General features: G+C 39.6%; 1 protein-coding gene across 1 annotated transcript in view; it reads right to left on the bottom strand.

Annotated features, from left to right (window-relative positions):
- Positions 1 to 13,694, bottom strand: part of LOC137996496 (rho guanine nucleotide exchange factor TIAM1-like) — a 41,061-nt gene extending 27,367 nt beyond the window's left edge. The window contains exons 1-8 of the mRNA XM_068841934.1: positions 13,617 to 13,694; positions 12,716 to 12,772; positions 12,481 to 12,548; positions 12,315 to 12,368; positions 11,746 to 12,198; positions 11,145 to 11,540; positions 4,790 to 5,020; positions 263 to 636 (exon numbers count right to left, since the gene is read on the bottom strand). Of these exons, the coding sequence (XP_068698035.1) occupies positions 263 to 636; positions 4,790 to 5,020; positions 11,145 to 11,540; positions 11,746 to 12,045 (1,301 nt within the window). The 5' untranslated portion in view covers positions 12,046 to 12,198; positions 12,315 to 12,368; positions 12,481 to 12,548; positions 12,716 to 12,772; positions 13,617 to 13,694. The remainder of the gene's footprint in view (positions 1 to 262; positions 637 to 4,789; positions 5,021 to 11,144; positions 11,541 to 11,745; positions 12,199 to 12,314; positions 12,369 to 12,480; positions 12,549 to 12,715; positions 12,773 to 13,616) is intronic.
- Between the last annotated feature and the right edge of the window lie 1,123 nt (positions 13,695 to 14,817).

Below are 14,817 nucleotides of genomic sequence, written 5' to 3' on the forward strand. Positions count from 1 at the left end.
GGTTCTGGTTGGCATATTTATAACAATAGGTGACATCACGAGAAACATCGCTATGAGGAAGGAAAACAAACTAATGCATTGTTTTCAAAACTATCACAAGCATCATCTATCAAGGTAAACGGTAATGCATTTCTAACAACTCAAAAAAAGGTAACACTCTGCTACATGAAAGGCCTTCACAAAACAATGAGAAAATCATGTACTGAAAGAAAGTCTTTCAGTCATAAACTTATGTACCCCAAGGCATACTACATTAGCTTACCGGCTTAACTTTGGAGCTGGAGATCCTTTATTTGAATATCGATCCCTGATGGATTTCACACTGGCTGCATCACTAATTCGAAGTGATGTGAGAAGTGCACTTTTCAGTTTGCCAACAGAACTTCCTGACCTCTTTGCTTTATTCCTTGTTCTCACTTCCTCGTCAGTGCTTGGATCTCTAGCACTGACCACAGCGTGGAATGACATAACAGAGAAAATGTTCATTCGTGAAAGAATTTGTTTAGTACTTCTACTGACACAAACAAGTAGTGTTTGTGGATTTGGCAGCTGGCTGCCTCGTATTGCTGCAATATAGCACTGAAGGCGATAGAAGTCAATGTTAAGAAGCTCCAGGTTTTTGTCCCACTTTGAAATCTGCAAAATATTGAAATTAAGAAGTGCAATAAGTACAGGTTTTCTCAAGGAATTAATCACTCGGACCCGTAAGGGCACCAAGTCAGAAAACCAATCATTTGTCATTTCGTATTTCCTGGCACCGTAGTCACAAATGTGCATCTCCCGCGTATATTGCAGCGAACTCCACATACGAAATTTCGAATTGGCGCTTCTCGAACCCGTGCCCTAAGCTATACTTAACGCAAGATAGCAGCGTACTTACCCGCTCGGTCACGGAGTCACGATAAAAGCCCTCTCTTTTGTTCGTAGTGTAAAACGTGCTTCTCACTGAAGTTAACCCTGTCGGGCGGGGTTAGTATCTGGATGGGTGACCGACAAGTACGATGTGGAGAGAGCAACACCGGATTGCCTAAGGTAGACGCCATATGCTTCGTAATTACTTTTTTTTTTTTTAATCGGAATATTCAATTTTAACGCTTTGTCGCTTTAGAAGACATAATTGTAGGTGTAATCATTGATTGAAGGAGTTAGGAGCGCTCTAAACCTCTCGACCACAAAGTCCCGTACTGTTTCTAGCAAACGATAGTTCTTTAGGCAAACCAGTTTGTTTGTCGTGCTAAACATTTTGTTCAACTCCTGGTACAAATGTTGAAATATTATGAAGCCGAATAATTTGCAACTGGATTGACTCCTTGTTTTACAAGATTTGATATCATCAGTGGAGACTGTGATCAGCTCTTTACAAAATAATCGTGATGAAGTTTGAAAGGCTGTACATGCAGTTATTCGATTCCAAAGGCGAAAAAGTGTGTTTACTTCAGTCAGTTGTGATTTCCGTGTGCATCGATATAGACGTGGCCGAGAACGGAGCAGAATTATATTTTATAAAAGCAGAAAACGGAGGAAACTTGCTGGAACATATTTGGTTAACAATTACTAGGAGATCACTTGCTGGTAAACACAAGTTTCGGAGCTACCTCAGGTTATGCGTTTAAATCTAAGTACGTGATATGTAACACTTTTCCAAAAGCGTGGATGAACAGATAAATGCAAAATGACAGTTAAATTTAATACAGAAATCAGGAATACCAAGTACGGTACGATTTATAAAAGAACGTTCTTGTTTCGTTTTCTCAGAAATGAAACGTATTTATTTTGAATTCAGGGTGAACTATTTACACAGTGAGTTAGAATGGCCAGTTTGTAATTGGAAATCTAAACATCTACGAGATACAAACCAAACTTGTCAACACGTGAACCTGAAGTATTGCAGATCATAATGCTGACAAACACAAAAGCGAAGGAAATGGATCATGCAAAGGACGTTTTGAATATCTGAATGATTTTGGGATAGATAAAAGGGACATATTGTTAAAAATTCCCAAATTATCCCTTTTCGTGTTAATTAGTAATATAAACAAGTCTTAGTAACAGTAAATTGGGTTAACGAGGAACCAGTAGCTAGTAATTGTCATGGTTCATATTCACGGATTCACGGAAAACAGAATTTGAAATGTTATGCAGGGGTGTGTATTTGAGGGTAAAAAAGGCATTTGTAGATTCTATGCGTCGATGTATTGTGCAAATAAGTATCTTTTCTTCTCTTCAATGGTTAATATTCCTTGACAGGCTTCTCACCGTTCAGAGAGTTTGCGTTCACATTTCTATCTCAAGTTGTTTCTCGAGAGTTTCAATACACGAAATGAAATAAATGTGACAGACCGAGCGACCCACACTACAGTATTTCATCTTTTCTCCTGCCCTTACCATTCCGTAAACAAAACACTATTTTTGTTTTTTGAAAAATTTTTTGTTGAAATAGTTTCTTGTTAAAAGCCTGATGCACAGCATGGCATATTGCTGGCAAGTTCAACCTTTGCAGGGTAAAAACCTAGAAAAACCCTGGTTCACATCCCATTGATCCTAGCAGGAAACAACTGTCAAGGTGATGTTTTAGTGTATGGTATGGATCAAATGCTGGTAATGAACGTGCAGCTTAATAATAGTGCCGTTTATACGAGAGAAAATAAGCCGCGGCGTACATAATACGCGAAAGGAACTATTTATACGTGTATAAACTCACAGGTCAGGATAAGCCGCGGCTTGAGAAAGTCGTGAACATAGATTTTGTACCATTTATACGGGGTGTTCGCGTCTTATGTAAGCCGTGGCCAGAGTAAGCCGCGGCTTATTTTCTCTCGTATAAACGGCCCTAATGTCACTATGTGCCATTATATAAAATTATGACATGAAATTAATTTCTTCCCTAACAGACTTGGTAATTATTATGAATGTAGGAAATGCACTCTACACTGCTTTATCAAGCCGAGACAAACATATTTCATGTTAACAGAATTACCTGCAGAAGTCATAGCGTCCAACACAACTTTTCAGATTCAATACAGCCCAAGTCATACTGGTAAGGTACTCGGAAGTAGCACAATAGATTTTGCGTACTGCATGTCTTTGATAAGTGCTTTCCAAAATTTGATCACAGAGAATTATAATCTTTTATTTTGATAATGGGTGCATATTACTGTGAGTATTTAAATTACAACAAATAGTATATTTTAAATATTTGATTCTCGTGATATGGATTCATTTGGCATGGCCATCCTCAAGGAACTTGTGTACTTATGAAAGTATTTTCAAGTGTCGGGATATGGTACACATCGTCACGTGTCGGGCACGTGACAAAGACACCTTTACGTGCACCACTGCACGAACGGTTGGTCATCTTGGAAAGATGTTTTCATATCTCACCTTCGTTTCTCTTTCATTTTTTTCTGCAAAAGATGTTTCGATGAGTCATTTCGTTTCATCTTAAAACGTTAAGTTAGCGTTTCCTTTCTCAAACACTAAGCAAAAATACCCATCGATCAGCAAAAAACAATGTGCTTGGCCATTTTGGAATAACTACACCATTTTTACCTCGTTTCCATGGTCCAGTGGTCATTGTAACCACCTGATAATCAAGATAATCCGGGTCCGGGTATTCACTACATACCGAGAAGCGCAATGTAAGGCCGATGTAAGATGGACAGACTTCTCTCTTTTCTCTTCTTTGGTGCTAAATTAAGCGTTCGCCACTGTATTTTTTGCAGGCCCGAATTTAGGGTAATTGTAGCCTCTTGTTAACAATTACATCTTCATTTTCTTATTCAAGCTGATCCAATTTTTTAACAATTAATTTTTACGATTAATTCTGAATGGACTAGTCGTAAAATTCACAAGCCGGGAGGGCAAATAATTTCTAAGAGAAGCCCAAAAATGCTGGCTTAATTTGGAAATCCTGAAACAGTTCAAAGTGTCAGCCATTTTACATTTAAATTATACATTGAATTTTCTGTAATTTGGAAACAGTGATTACAACTTACATATATTTACATACTGTTTTAAATGATCATGATAATATTCATATCATGCAGACTATCCACTCATATCAAATATTTAACAAAATATTAAGTTTCATTTTCATACACATTTTCTGTGCAGATTTTGAAAAAGGAACTTTCTTTTCAATTAAATAATAACTTTAAATTAGAGGAAATACTGATTTCAATTTGCAAACAAATTACGTAATTATTGTTTAAAAATCCATCTTACTCCATAGCTATTTTAGGAAGCCACTACCCCTTTTTTTAGCAGCATTTAATTTCAATACCTGTAAATGTCGTTCTTGTATATTTTATTAAATAAAGTTGTTGTTGTCTAAAAAGTTTTGTACCACAAAAAAAAACCACATGAATTTTATAATAGCATATTTTCACTAAATCAAATTTCCCAGGCAGAGCCTGCTTGAATAAAGGAAAATTTTATGACTGTGTTACAGTTGTCCTATACTGGTTACTTTTAACAAAAAGAGCTTTTGCATAGTAACAATAATTATTATTAATAGGCAACTGTAATCTATCACACTTCATGGAGGTGCGTGCATAGTTTTAAAGTGATTCTGAATAGGCCAGTTTCGTATTCTAACGGTTGGACTGGATCTAGCATGAAATGGAGGCTAACGCGGGCAAATTAATTTGCATTTGAAAAGATTTGCCCGCATTAGCCTCCATTTCATGCTAGATCCAGTCCAGCCGTGAGAATTCGAAAATGGTGTATTAGTTCTTTTATTTTCAGATACAAATTCCTTCTGTCCAGAAAAAGTGAAACAAAACAGTACCTGATCAAGAAAAGCTTGCTTGTTCTTAGAATCAGAAACAACAGTAGACTGCAGTTCAGCCATCTTCTTAAGTTTCGAGTCTGATGATATTTTAGCTTCAATTCTCTTGATTTCCGTTGAGAGGATTTGTAACATTTCATGTTTTCCCTTTTGCCCTGGCCCAGCTATAACTGATGCAGCCATTGAGTGGATGGCAGTTATCCAGTTTTCAAGATCCGTTTGATTGAAAGCCTGAATAATGGTACCACAAATAAGAGAAGAGAATAAAGGCAGTTGACTGAGGTTTTTAATTTAACTTTTAAGTCGACCGAATGCAAAAATGGCTGCCAACAAATTATTATTTTGTCTTTGTGTTAATTAGCCTAACTAGCCTCGTTCACACGCGTAAAATTGAAAGAATTTGCGCTGTAAAACGAGGCTAGTTAAGCTAATTAACACAAAGACAAAAGAATAATTTGTTGGCGGCCATTTTTGCATTCGGTCAATAATAACTTCTTACTAACCGAGCGCGAGGGCCGTACTGGGGAATATTGGCCCGAGGTCGTGGCAGTACGGACCGAGCGAAGCGAGGTCCGCACAAAAACGACCGAGGGCCAATATTCCCCAGTACGGCTCGAGCTAGCTCGGTTAGTAAGTAGTTTATTATATGGCTTTTTAATTACCTTTTGCTTCGTTTTTGCAAGCAATAATAATGCCCTACAATTCAGTCACAATTCAGTCACAATTAGCCAATCAGAGCGCACGTTATATCGGCTACAAACACAAGCCATATAATAATGTTATTTAATTAATCGTAACTATTGCAAAATTCTCGCATCTGAGTGGTTCTGCGCGCGGATATTTGTCGAATAATTGGCACGCGATCACGTGGGTGTCCAGTTACAGGTATCAAGTTTGAACAACTCCAAATTGTATACCTGCAATTTTGACACCTACGCCATCCGCGCGTCAATTACATGCACTTGCATGGATGGCCGGGTCTTTCTTGCTGTTTTCCTACTGTTTGCAAAACAGATAGAATATAATTTTAACGTTTCCACACAAAAAGGTAGTCAAAGACTTTTTAATTTTTTTTTTTTTTTTTTTTTTTGCATTTTGTTATAGTTGCAATTAATTAGTAATAGGACTTGTGTGTCGTACAATTCCAGGGTAATCGTGCTCGTAATTTGTGCGCTCAGCCAATTTGGAAATTACTCGCCCGATTACTCCCTGAATTGAACTCCACTCATTCCTATTACTTATATTACTAATAATCATTATCATCGTAACTTCGAGCAGAATTGTAAAACACAAGTTACAGCGACAGTGATGTATCACATTTGATACTTATACCTGATAGAAAGAATAGGTGTATGAAATTTCTATATACAGTCGAACCTCGATGATCTGGACTTTTTCTCTGGTCCCAATTTTTTCATGAATATTTATTAGTCACGATCAAGATCTGTAGCCACATTCTTATTAGAACTACAGCGTTGAAAAGTGAGGTAAAGGCGGATTTGTTCCGCTTTCAATATGCATAAGCAGCGTTGTAACTAACGAACAACTTTCGAATTAGTTCTGATTAGCTTAGAGTTGCTTTGTTGCTTAGTGAAATTTCACGCACTTTTGGCTCTTTCGGCGTTGTATGTGTAACGTTTCACTATCGAATGGCTATTAAAAGCACATTTAAAAACTCGGTTAAGCAACTTTAATAACACTAAACGATGCTCTACAACATGGCGGATCTCTCTCTAGATACCCATAACTCCGCGCGTTACATAGGTCTGCATAGCATACTTGTAAGACACTACATCCCTTCCTTTCTAGTCATACAGTATTGTAAATAGAACGGCTTGAGAAATAAAACATAACAAAGTTTATCAACAAACTGTTTCTATCAATCAAAGTCGATAAACACGAGTTCAGTTACGCTTTTAAACAGTTTCTAGGCTTCCCTTGAACATAATCCTTGAATCTTTCTGGGGGCCTAACAATGCGCCTAGGTCTCTCTACCACTCCTGGTTTATCTTCAGACTTTGTGTTCCTTGGCACCGATTCAGTGGCTGGTTCAGGTTCGCTCACTGACAGATGGGGTTTCACCGACGACCAATCTCTCTTGTATACAGCTCCCTCATTGGATTCCACGGTTACTTGATGTCCCTCCTTCGTCAGGACTGTACACGGCTTGGTCTCGAACTTCGGAGCTAGTTTTCCTGTCTCCCTGGTGTTCTTTAGGAGAACTTGATCTCCAGGGACGATGGGACTTGGTACGGCTCCACGGTTCCCATCTGCATATGCTTTCTGCTTCAGCTTCTGTTCCCAATCTTTATCCCTCATACTTTCATGACCCAAAGATTTCTCTGGTCGTAACTCCGGTAGTTTTGTTCTAATCTCCTTCCCAAACATCAGAGATGCTGGTGTGGCACCAGTGGAAACTTGAGGTGTTGACCTGTATGCCAACAGAAATTTCGGTAATTCAACAAACCACCTTTTTTCTTCCGCGGTTGCAATCTTCATTAACTTCAACAGCGTCCTGTTCTGTCTTTCCCCCTCTCCATTCGCTTGTGGCCACAGTGGTGGTGACTTTCGATGTTCAATTTCGCACTCTTGTAGAAATCCTTCAAATTCTCCACTCCTGAACTGTGCCTCGTTATCAGTCTTTAATGTTTAGGGAAATCCAAATCAGGCAAAAATGTCCATCTGGGCAGCAATGATCCTGGGTGTAGTAGTTGACTTCATGACTACCACCTCGAAGAAACGACTATAGTAATCGACAACCACTAACAAATTCTCCCCACCGGGCATAGGTCCCATCAGGTCGGCTGCCACATCCTGCCACAGTCCCGTGGGTGGCTCCGTCCTCTGCATTGGTTCGGGTGGTGAATACTGTCCTGTGACTTGACAGCCATGACAACCTCGACACATTCGCTCCACATCTCCATCCATTTTAGGCCACCACACTTTTGTCCTAAGTCTACAATTCGTTTTCACCACACCCTGTTGTCCTTCATGACTCAACTCCAACACCACCTTTCGCAAACTTTGGGGTATCACAATTCTGTCTTCACGTAACACCAACTTGCCAATGATCCAGAGTTCATTCTTGACACACGTATATCCTGGCATAGAACACTGAGACCAGTCTCCAGTCTGGACGTAGTGGCGCACACTAGCCAGTTCCAGGTCGTCTGCAGACTCCCTCTCGATCTCCCTTGGGCTTAAGCCAATTGGCGTGTTTTCCTGAGATACAAATCGGACAAAATCCTCTTTCTCGCAGCTCGGGTCTTTGGGATCACTCTGATTCAATTTGGACAGCGCATCTGCCAGGCTGGGTTTTCCGGGTCGGTACACTACTCGGTAGTTGTGGCAATGCAAACGGAGAACCCATCGCTCGATTCTTGCCGATGATTTGGATCTACTTCTAAAAATGCACTCGAGAGGTTTGTGGTCCGTTTCTAATTTGATGTCACGCCCATACACATACAAGTTGAACCGTTCACATGCCCATACTAGGGCGAGAGCTTCTGTTACTGTCTTAGCGTACCGTCTTTCGACCTCAGTAAGGTTACGCGAGGCATACGACACAGCTCTCCATTCCCCTTCTTGTAACTGGAGTAACATTGCCCCCAGACCATCAGTCCTGCGTCTGCCACTATCCTTGTCTTGCAATCCCCTCTGAAATAAGCCAGTGCTTTTGCTATGTCATGAGGCGTTTGAGCTCTTCGAATGCCTTTTGTTGTTCGACACCCCAAATGAAGGCTTGATCTTTCCACACCAGCTTCCGTAGTGGTTCAGCAACTTGTGAAAAGTTCGCGATGAACTTTGATGAATACTGGACAAGCTCTACAAATGAGCGCACTTCTGAGGCATTCTTTAGGGGTTGCGCATCCACGACTGCCGCAATCGTCTCTTCACTTGGCGAAACTCCTTCGCGACTCAGATCATGTCCGAAAAATGTAAAACTGCATGTAGATTCTTATCGTGCTCTCCGGTATTTTTCCCATGAACGATTAGGTCATCAGCTATGTTTGCTACCCCCTTGCAACCACGTATAACATCGGATATAATCCTTTGGTACTTCTCGGGGGCTGAAGAGATACCGAACATAAGCCGCTTGTACCTATACAGCTCTCGGTGGGTGACAAATGTGGTGATTTCTCTTAAGCCTTCTTCTAGTTTGCCCTTCTCATATCTACGCAAACTCGTATTTCACCGTCCGGTTTTGGCGCTAACACGAGTGGTGATATCCACGACGTTGGTGTGTCTGGCACTTCTTCTATGATGTCCTTGCTTAGGACATCATCCAATTTGAGATCTACTTTGTCCCTTAGTCCAAAAGGGAGTATACGTAGCCAAGCCACAGGTTTAACTTCTTTGTTAATGTGTAGCTTGAGGCGATAATCTTTTAGCTTTACAACCCCAGTGAGTATGTCAGCATAACTCTCCCGGATGTCCTGGTCGCAACCCTCTTCCACTATTAGGAACGTTCTCTGGTCCCACGCGTAACACGTTAAGCTTTTCGGCTGTTTTCCTTCCCAGCAAAGGTCTTCCTGTTGAACTCATCTACACACTCAGCTCCGTTATCTACACATACCACCTCTGCCACAAAAGTTCCTACGAACTCGAGCGGTTCCTTCTGTCCGTTCGCAAATAACTTCTTATTCGACACTTCGGATTCGCATTCGATCCGATTCTGTTTCATATTTTTCCAAGCGTTGTAGTCAATCAGGTTGCATGATGCCCCAGAGTCAATAAGTACACTGTCTAACAATACTCCTCCACTACTCCTCCCACCTTGAGTGTCATTTCTCCAACTCGCAGCCCTCTTCCAACAGTAAATGCATAACCATCTCCTTCTCCAGAGACCCCTTCTGCTACTAGCTAGGCGTTTACTTTCGGTACACAATAGCTATCCAATAGCTCCACAACATCTTTCTAATCTCTTAATTCTTCCTCTGGGCCGGCAAGCGAGTACAAATCCTGAACTTCTTATCCTGCGGTGTGCAACAAGAGAGCAACCTTCTGACGATCTTCCGCAACCCTTATGCCAACACATACAAATCGAACGAGCGTTTCCAACGCTTCCAACGTACCGATTAAGTGTGGGGTTCTGCCCTGGGTTCGAAACAGGGTAGACCCCGTACTTGATTCGTTCGGATCGCCGTTGGCTGACTTGGCTCGGCTGGTTGACTGGTGTTTTGTTCACTCATTACGCTGATAATGTGTTTCCTTCGTGTGATATTTCAAAAATAATTACGCCAAAAATTCCGTAAATCCCGTCCTCGTCGCCAGTGTAACGTTTCACTATCGGATGGCTATTAAAAGCACTTTTAAAACTCGGATAAACACAACTTTCTACACGATGCTCTACAACACGGCGGATCTCTCGCTAGATACCCATAACTCCGCGCGTTACATAGGTCCGCATAGCATACTTGTGAGACACTACAGTATGCAACATAAACAAGCTACACTGCGTCACGAATGTTTCTTCACGATCATGTCTTTGAAGCGTAAGCGATCCGTTCTGTAGATAAAAGATAAAGTCTATGACTTTGCGATTAGAGAAAGGAGAAAAAGGAACCAATTTGTCGGCTGAATATGGCGTTAGTAAGCAGCAGATATCTGATATCTGCAAGAACAAGGAAAAGATCATGAACTTTGCCGACACATGTAGACATTCACAATGGACAGTGAAGATGTAGACCATATTGTTTTCCAAACGATTTGTAAATGTTTAATTGTTTCACGATTAAACCTCGCTTTCTTAATTTAAGCAGTTTTTGTTCCTCATCAATATTCATATTCCAGATTATCCGGACTATTTCGTCCAGTCCAAACGAGTCCAGATAATCAAGGTTCAGCTGTATTTGAACAGCAGAGTATATAGGTGATGGTCACAGCAGTCTGTTATGAAGTGGCAAAAGAAGCCTTGAACATTGACCGTCTGATTGGTGGTGGCTTTTTGCAGTCTACATAATAACATTTTTCCACATAAAACACTGTTACTGTAGCCTGCATGCCAAAAAGTATGAAGCATTATTTTCTTAAGCAACAGATTTTAAAAGCAACAAGAGATTAGTTTGATCAAAACTGGTGGATTTTTCTTTAAACATTCCATTACATGTACATGTTCTAAATGCAGTATATGCAGATCATTCTGCAGTTGAATCTTTCTGAAGTCTTCTTAACTCTGGTGGCTATCTTTGTCAAATAAATTCTGCTAAGCAAGTGCAGTTGAACAGCATATTGCTTCTAAATTCCCTGTTTTCACTTTTTCACATTCACTTATTTTCAATGATGCATTGATGGAATGACACACTAATTTAATTAATACATCTGGCTGAAAAAAAATATTGTTAGCTTATGATACCTGGAAAAAGTAGCCTTCTCCAAGTCTTGAGCTTACACTAAACACATGGTCCAATTTAGCATGTTCTGGTACAGCCTGAGCGATACAGCCATCAATCTCCAATGAAAAGCTTGGTTCATCTAAATCTTGAGGACTCACAGTCTTTTCATTGCACACATAGAAGTTAAGTGCACCACTCTTTAGCGACACCCAGCATTTACGCCACTTCCTATCAGAGGCAAGGTCGACTTTTCCAGACTTCAATCTAACAAGGACATGCTTGACCGACAGCCAACCAGCTTTACGAGTTGCCCCACCTTGACGTGATTGTGCAATGCCAGATCTGGGTTTCCAATCTGCATCAGTTCCACAGCTGCTATTCTGATCCAAATCATCACGAAATGAAGCATTCAGATCCTGCAAAAGTCAACACGAAAGAAATCAACTGCAAAACATCAGACAAGTAAAAGGGACCAGCTGTTCTATCTTCTGGTTTATGTCTTGTGCTCTTCTTTGTCATTTCATTAGCTCTCACTGCACCGTCTCATCCCTTCAAAACACTGATTTGAAATATTTGACAACATACTGATACTTCGAGAGAGTGCCATCACAAGTTTCTCACCTGACGGCTGTTACTTGTATTCATATCAGCAATTTTCTTGTAGTAGCTTATTTCAGTAGCATCATCTGAATCAGCTGACAAGTTACTCCTTGAACTAACAGAGTAATCAGAGTCACTAGCAACAGACAGGCGTGCTGAGAGTTCATTGGAAGATGAGGACACGCTTGATAATTTTTGTCGGTCAACTGAGTCACTTCCAATGTCCTCCATGCCATACCCACTGTCACCAGGGTCAGTACTATTGGGTTGATGAGGTAATTGAGTGCTGCTACGTGATACTGTTGGGCTGCGTCGGTCCATGTCAACAGGAGTACTACTGGAGCTGAAGCGCTCATCGTCACTGTTGTGAAGAATGCCATTTATGGGTGCAGTTTTTAGGTTTAATTCAATGTCATTTATCTGGATGGTTGGAGCATTATCAGAGCCCTGGCTTTCCTTCCTAGATGGATTCACCTATTAGTACGTACAATAAATGATCAAGTTAAAGAAAGAAAAATAGAAGTGTCATTTCACTAATGCGATTTATACACTTTATGCAAGACAGTCATTAAGTAACAATCAAACCTTACTTGGGGCTGGAGATTAGAATGAATAGTTCCAGAAACTGAACCATTGCGTCTGGCCTGTTTGCAAAGAATGCAGTAGTCTAATGTCAAAGAATGAACTAGTACTAAAAACATTGAAACTGAAAAAAAGGAGAAAAGAGATTTTTCCAAAAATGAAAAGTTTACAAACACGACAAAAATCCAAGAACTTTTGAGCTTCCTCTTCAGAAACAAAATTGAGTCCCCAAGCATGGTTCTCTGTGAAACATAAAATAACATGTACACTGTATTATCAGTGCTAAGGACTATCAATTACATTCGTTTCAAAACACTGAATTTCTTTAATTGTTCTTTGAAACTACCTGTATTAATCTTACTTCAATGGTTTACAATATTTTATCAAATGACCATTTTCCTTCACTTACTTGATTTACGATTTCTCCACTGAACAAAACACTCAGATGTCTTCTTCAGCCTTATTTTCTAGATTCAGTAAAAGAAAAGTTTTTAAAACAAGTCAGAATTAACAAAAACGTAAAATTACACAACAGAACCATTAACACCTTAGGCTGACTAAGTCTTATAATCCTGCTTACAGTAAACGTATCAAACCTAGACTGGTCCCCATTGGCAAGTACAATTTACCATGTTAGACAGCAAAATCTGTAAGGGCCACTCTTAGGGTGGAAAGGGTATAAATCCCATCATGAAAACACATGGTCAGGAATTGGGATTCGAATAATATAATAGTTCTACTATTTAAGAGAGGACCACAATGAAATCCACACTCAAGTAGTAATAAAAACTTGCATTGTTATTATTGAGTGATCTTCCCTGCTAGCAGAGCTAGGTTTCCTTTCTTTTGCATTTGCTGGGCTAATGAGTGCCGGAAACAGACCTCTGCCATGGGTCGAAATTCACTGTGTTCAGAGCATGCGCTGCGGTTACTTAGCGCATGTCGTACGGGCTCACTTAACATCAGCATAATTACTGTAAAGGAATGCAAGGGTCACAGTCAGTAAACACATCATGGGACATGCATTTTGAACAGTCCTGTCCAAGGTCGTGGATGGTGGTTGTATAAATTTAAAAGTGAGTTTTGACCCAAGGCAAAGGTCCCCTTTCCCATATTCATTATCCCAGCAAACAAAAAAGAACAAAAGACGTCTGCCAGCAGGGAATGAGTGATCTCACAAAGTAGATAATCCAGCAAATCCTCCATAAAAATGTCCCTTTATTTATGCTGTATTGTCTATAGACCTTGATTAATATTCGGATAAATGTTATTTTTTGTAATTTTTAAAAGCTCAAGTATTTATGCATTACCACTCAAGTTTATTTCTGCACTGAACACAGCCTCATTGTTCACTGAAGCTGTGACAAGAAAAACATCTTCTGTATTCACCTGCAAAACAAACTCACAGTTAAACCATTAACTCCCAGGGGTTCCCCATTGACAAGTAAAATCGTCTGGCATTAGACAGAGTAAAATACTAAGTATGGTCGGTTTAGGCTGGTTTGGATGCGAAAGGGTTTAATATTAATTCTAACTCAAAGTATAACAATGATGTCAAAGAGAACATTCAAGGACGTTTCAGTTGAAAAGAGGATGCTACAAAACTTCTTGTCTATCAGAATTTAACAGACCAAAGGTCTTTCAGAATGAACCCCAGCATAATTTTATTTTACATTTATTTTTCGACCTGATGTTGTCAAGATTAATTTGTCGTAAAACTCGTGTTCCATGCCAGCGAATAGGAACATTGAAAAAGATACAATCTTGCCTGCCCATGAGACAAAGGCTATTGTTTTATATCACAGTGACTATGATTAGATAATGGTTTTGCATTATGTCAGCACAATCTGGACTAGCTGTGACAAGGAGAACCTAGGTCATGTTTTAAATTAAGTTACAGAAACGAGCAGCTAGGGTAATTTCCGATGCTGATAATCAGGTGTCTAGTGTCAAGCTGTTCAATAGTCCTCCAGCGGCTTCCTTTTTATGAGGAAACCAAAACAGCTATGTGCTGCGTGGCATACAAACGTATCTAGAGTGAAATTACCTTGAAGTTCATATATTGAAGGCTCTTCAATACTCAACAGTCAGCAACATAATTGTGCTACAAGATGTAGTAACACCAATTTTATTTGCCCAAGATTTATCATATGACTGAAGGTGGTAGTCTGGAACTTAGAATTCTGCATCATTAGAATCTTTTAAGAACAATTATCATTGTAACAACCTTTTTGATGAACAAGAGAAACTCCATCATTTTAATATTAGTAACAAGTTTACATTGTATTTTTTGTTACAATTCTTATTCTTATCATATGGGCATTTTATAGCTTTATTGATAGATATGTTACAGAATTTAACACACATTTCATCTTTTAGCTCTTACATTTCTGTGTCCACTTCGCATGGCAATATATTAGTTTTTTCATTTCAAATAGATAGAGGACCACAAGTTTATTAGTTACCTCAACTATTCTGTGCCATCCTCTTTAAATAAAGTGTATTATTGTT

This window comes from Montipora foliosa, chromosome 3, assembly GCF_036669935.1.
Source record: "Montipora foliosa isolate CH-2021 chromosome 3, ASM3666993v2, whole genome shotgun sequence".
Classification (NCBI taxonomy): domain Eukaryota; kingdom Metazoa; phylum Cnidaria; class Anthozoa; order Scleractinia; family Acroporidae; genus Montipora; species Montipora foliosa.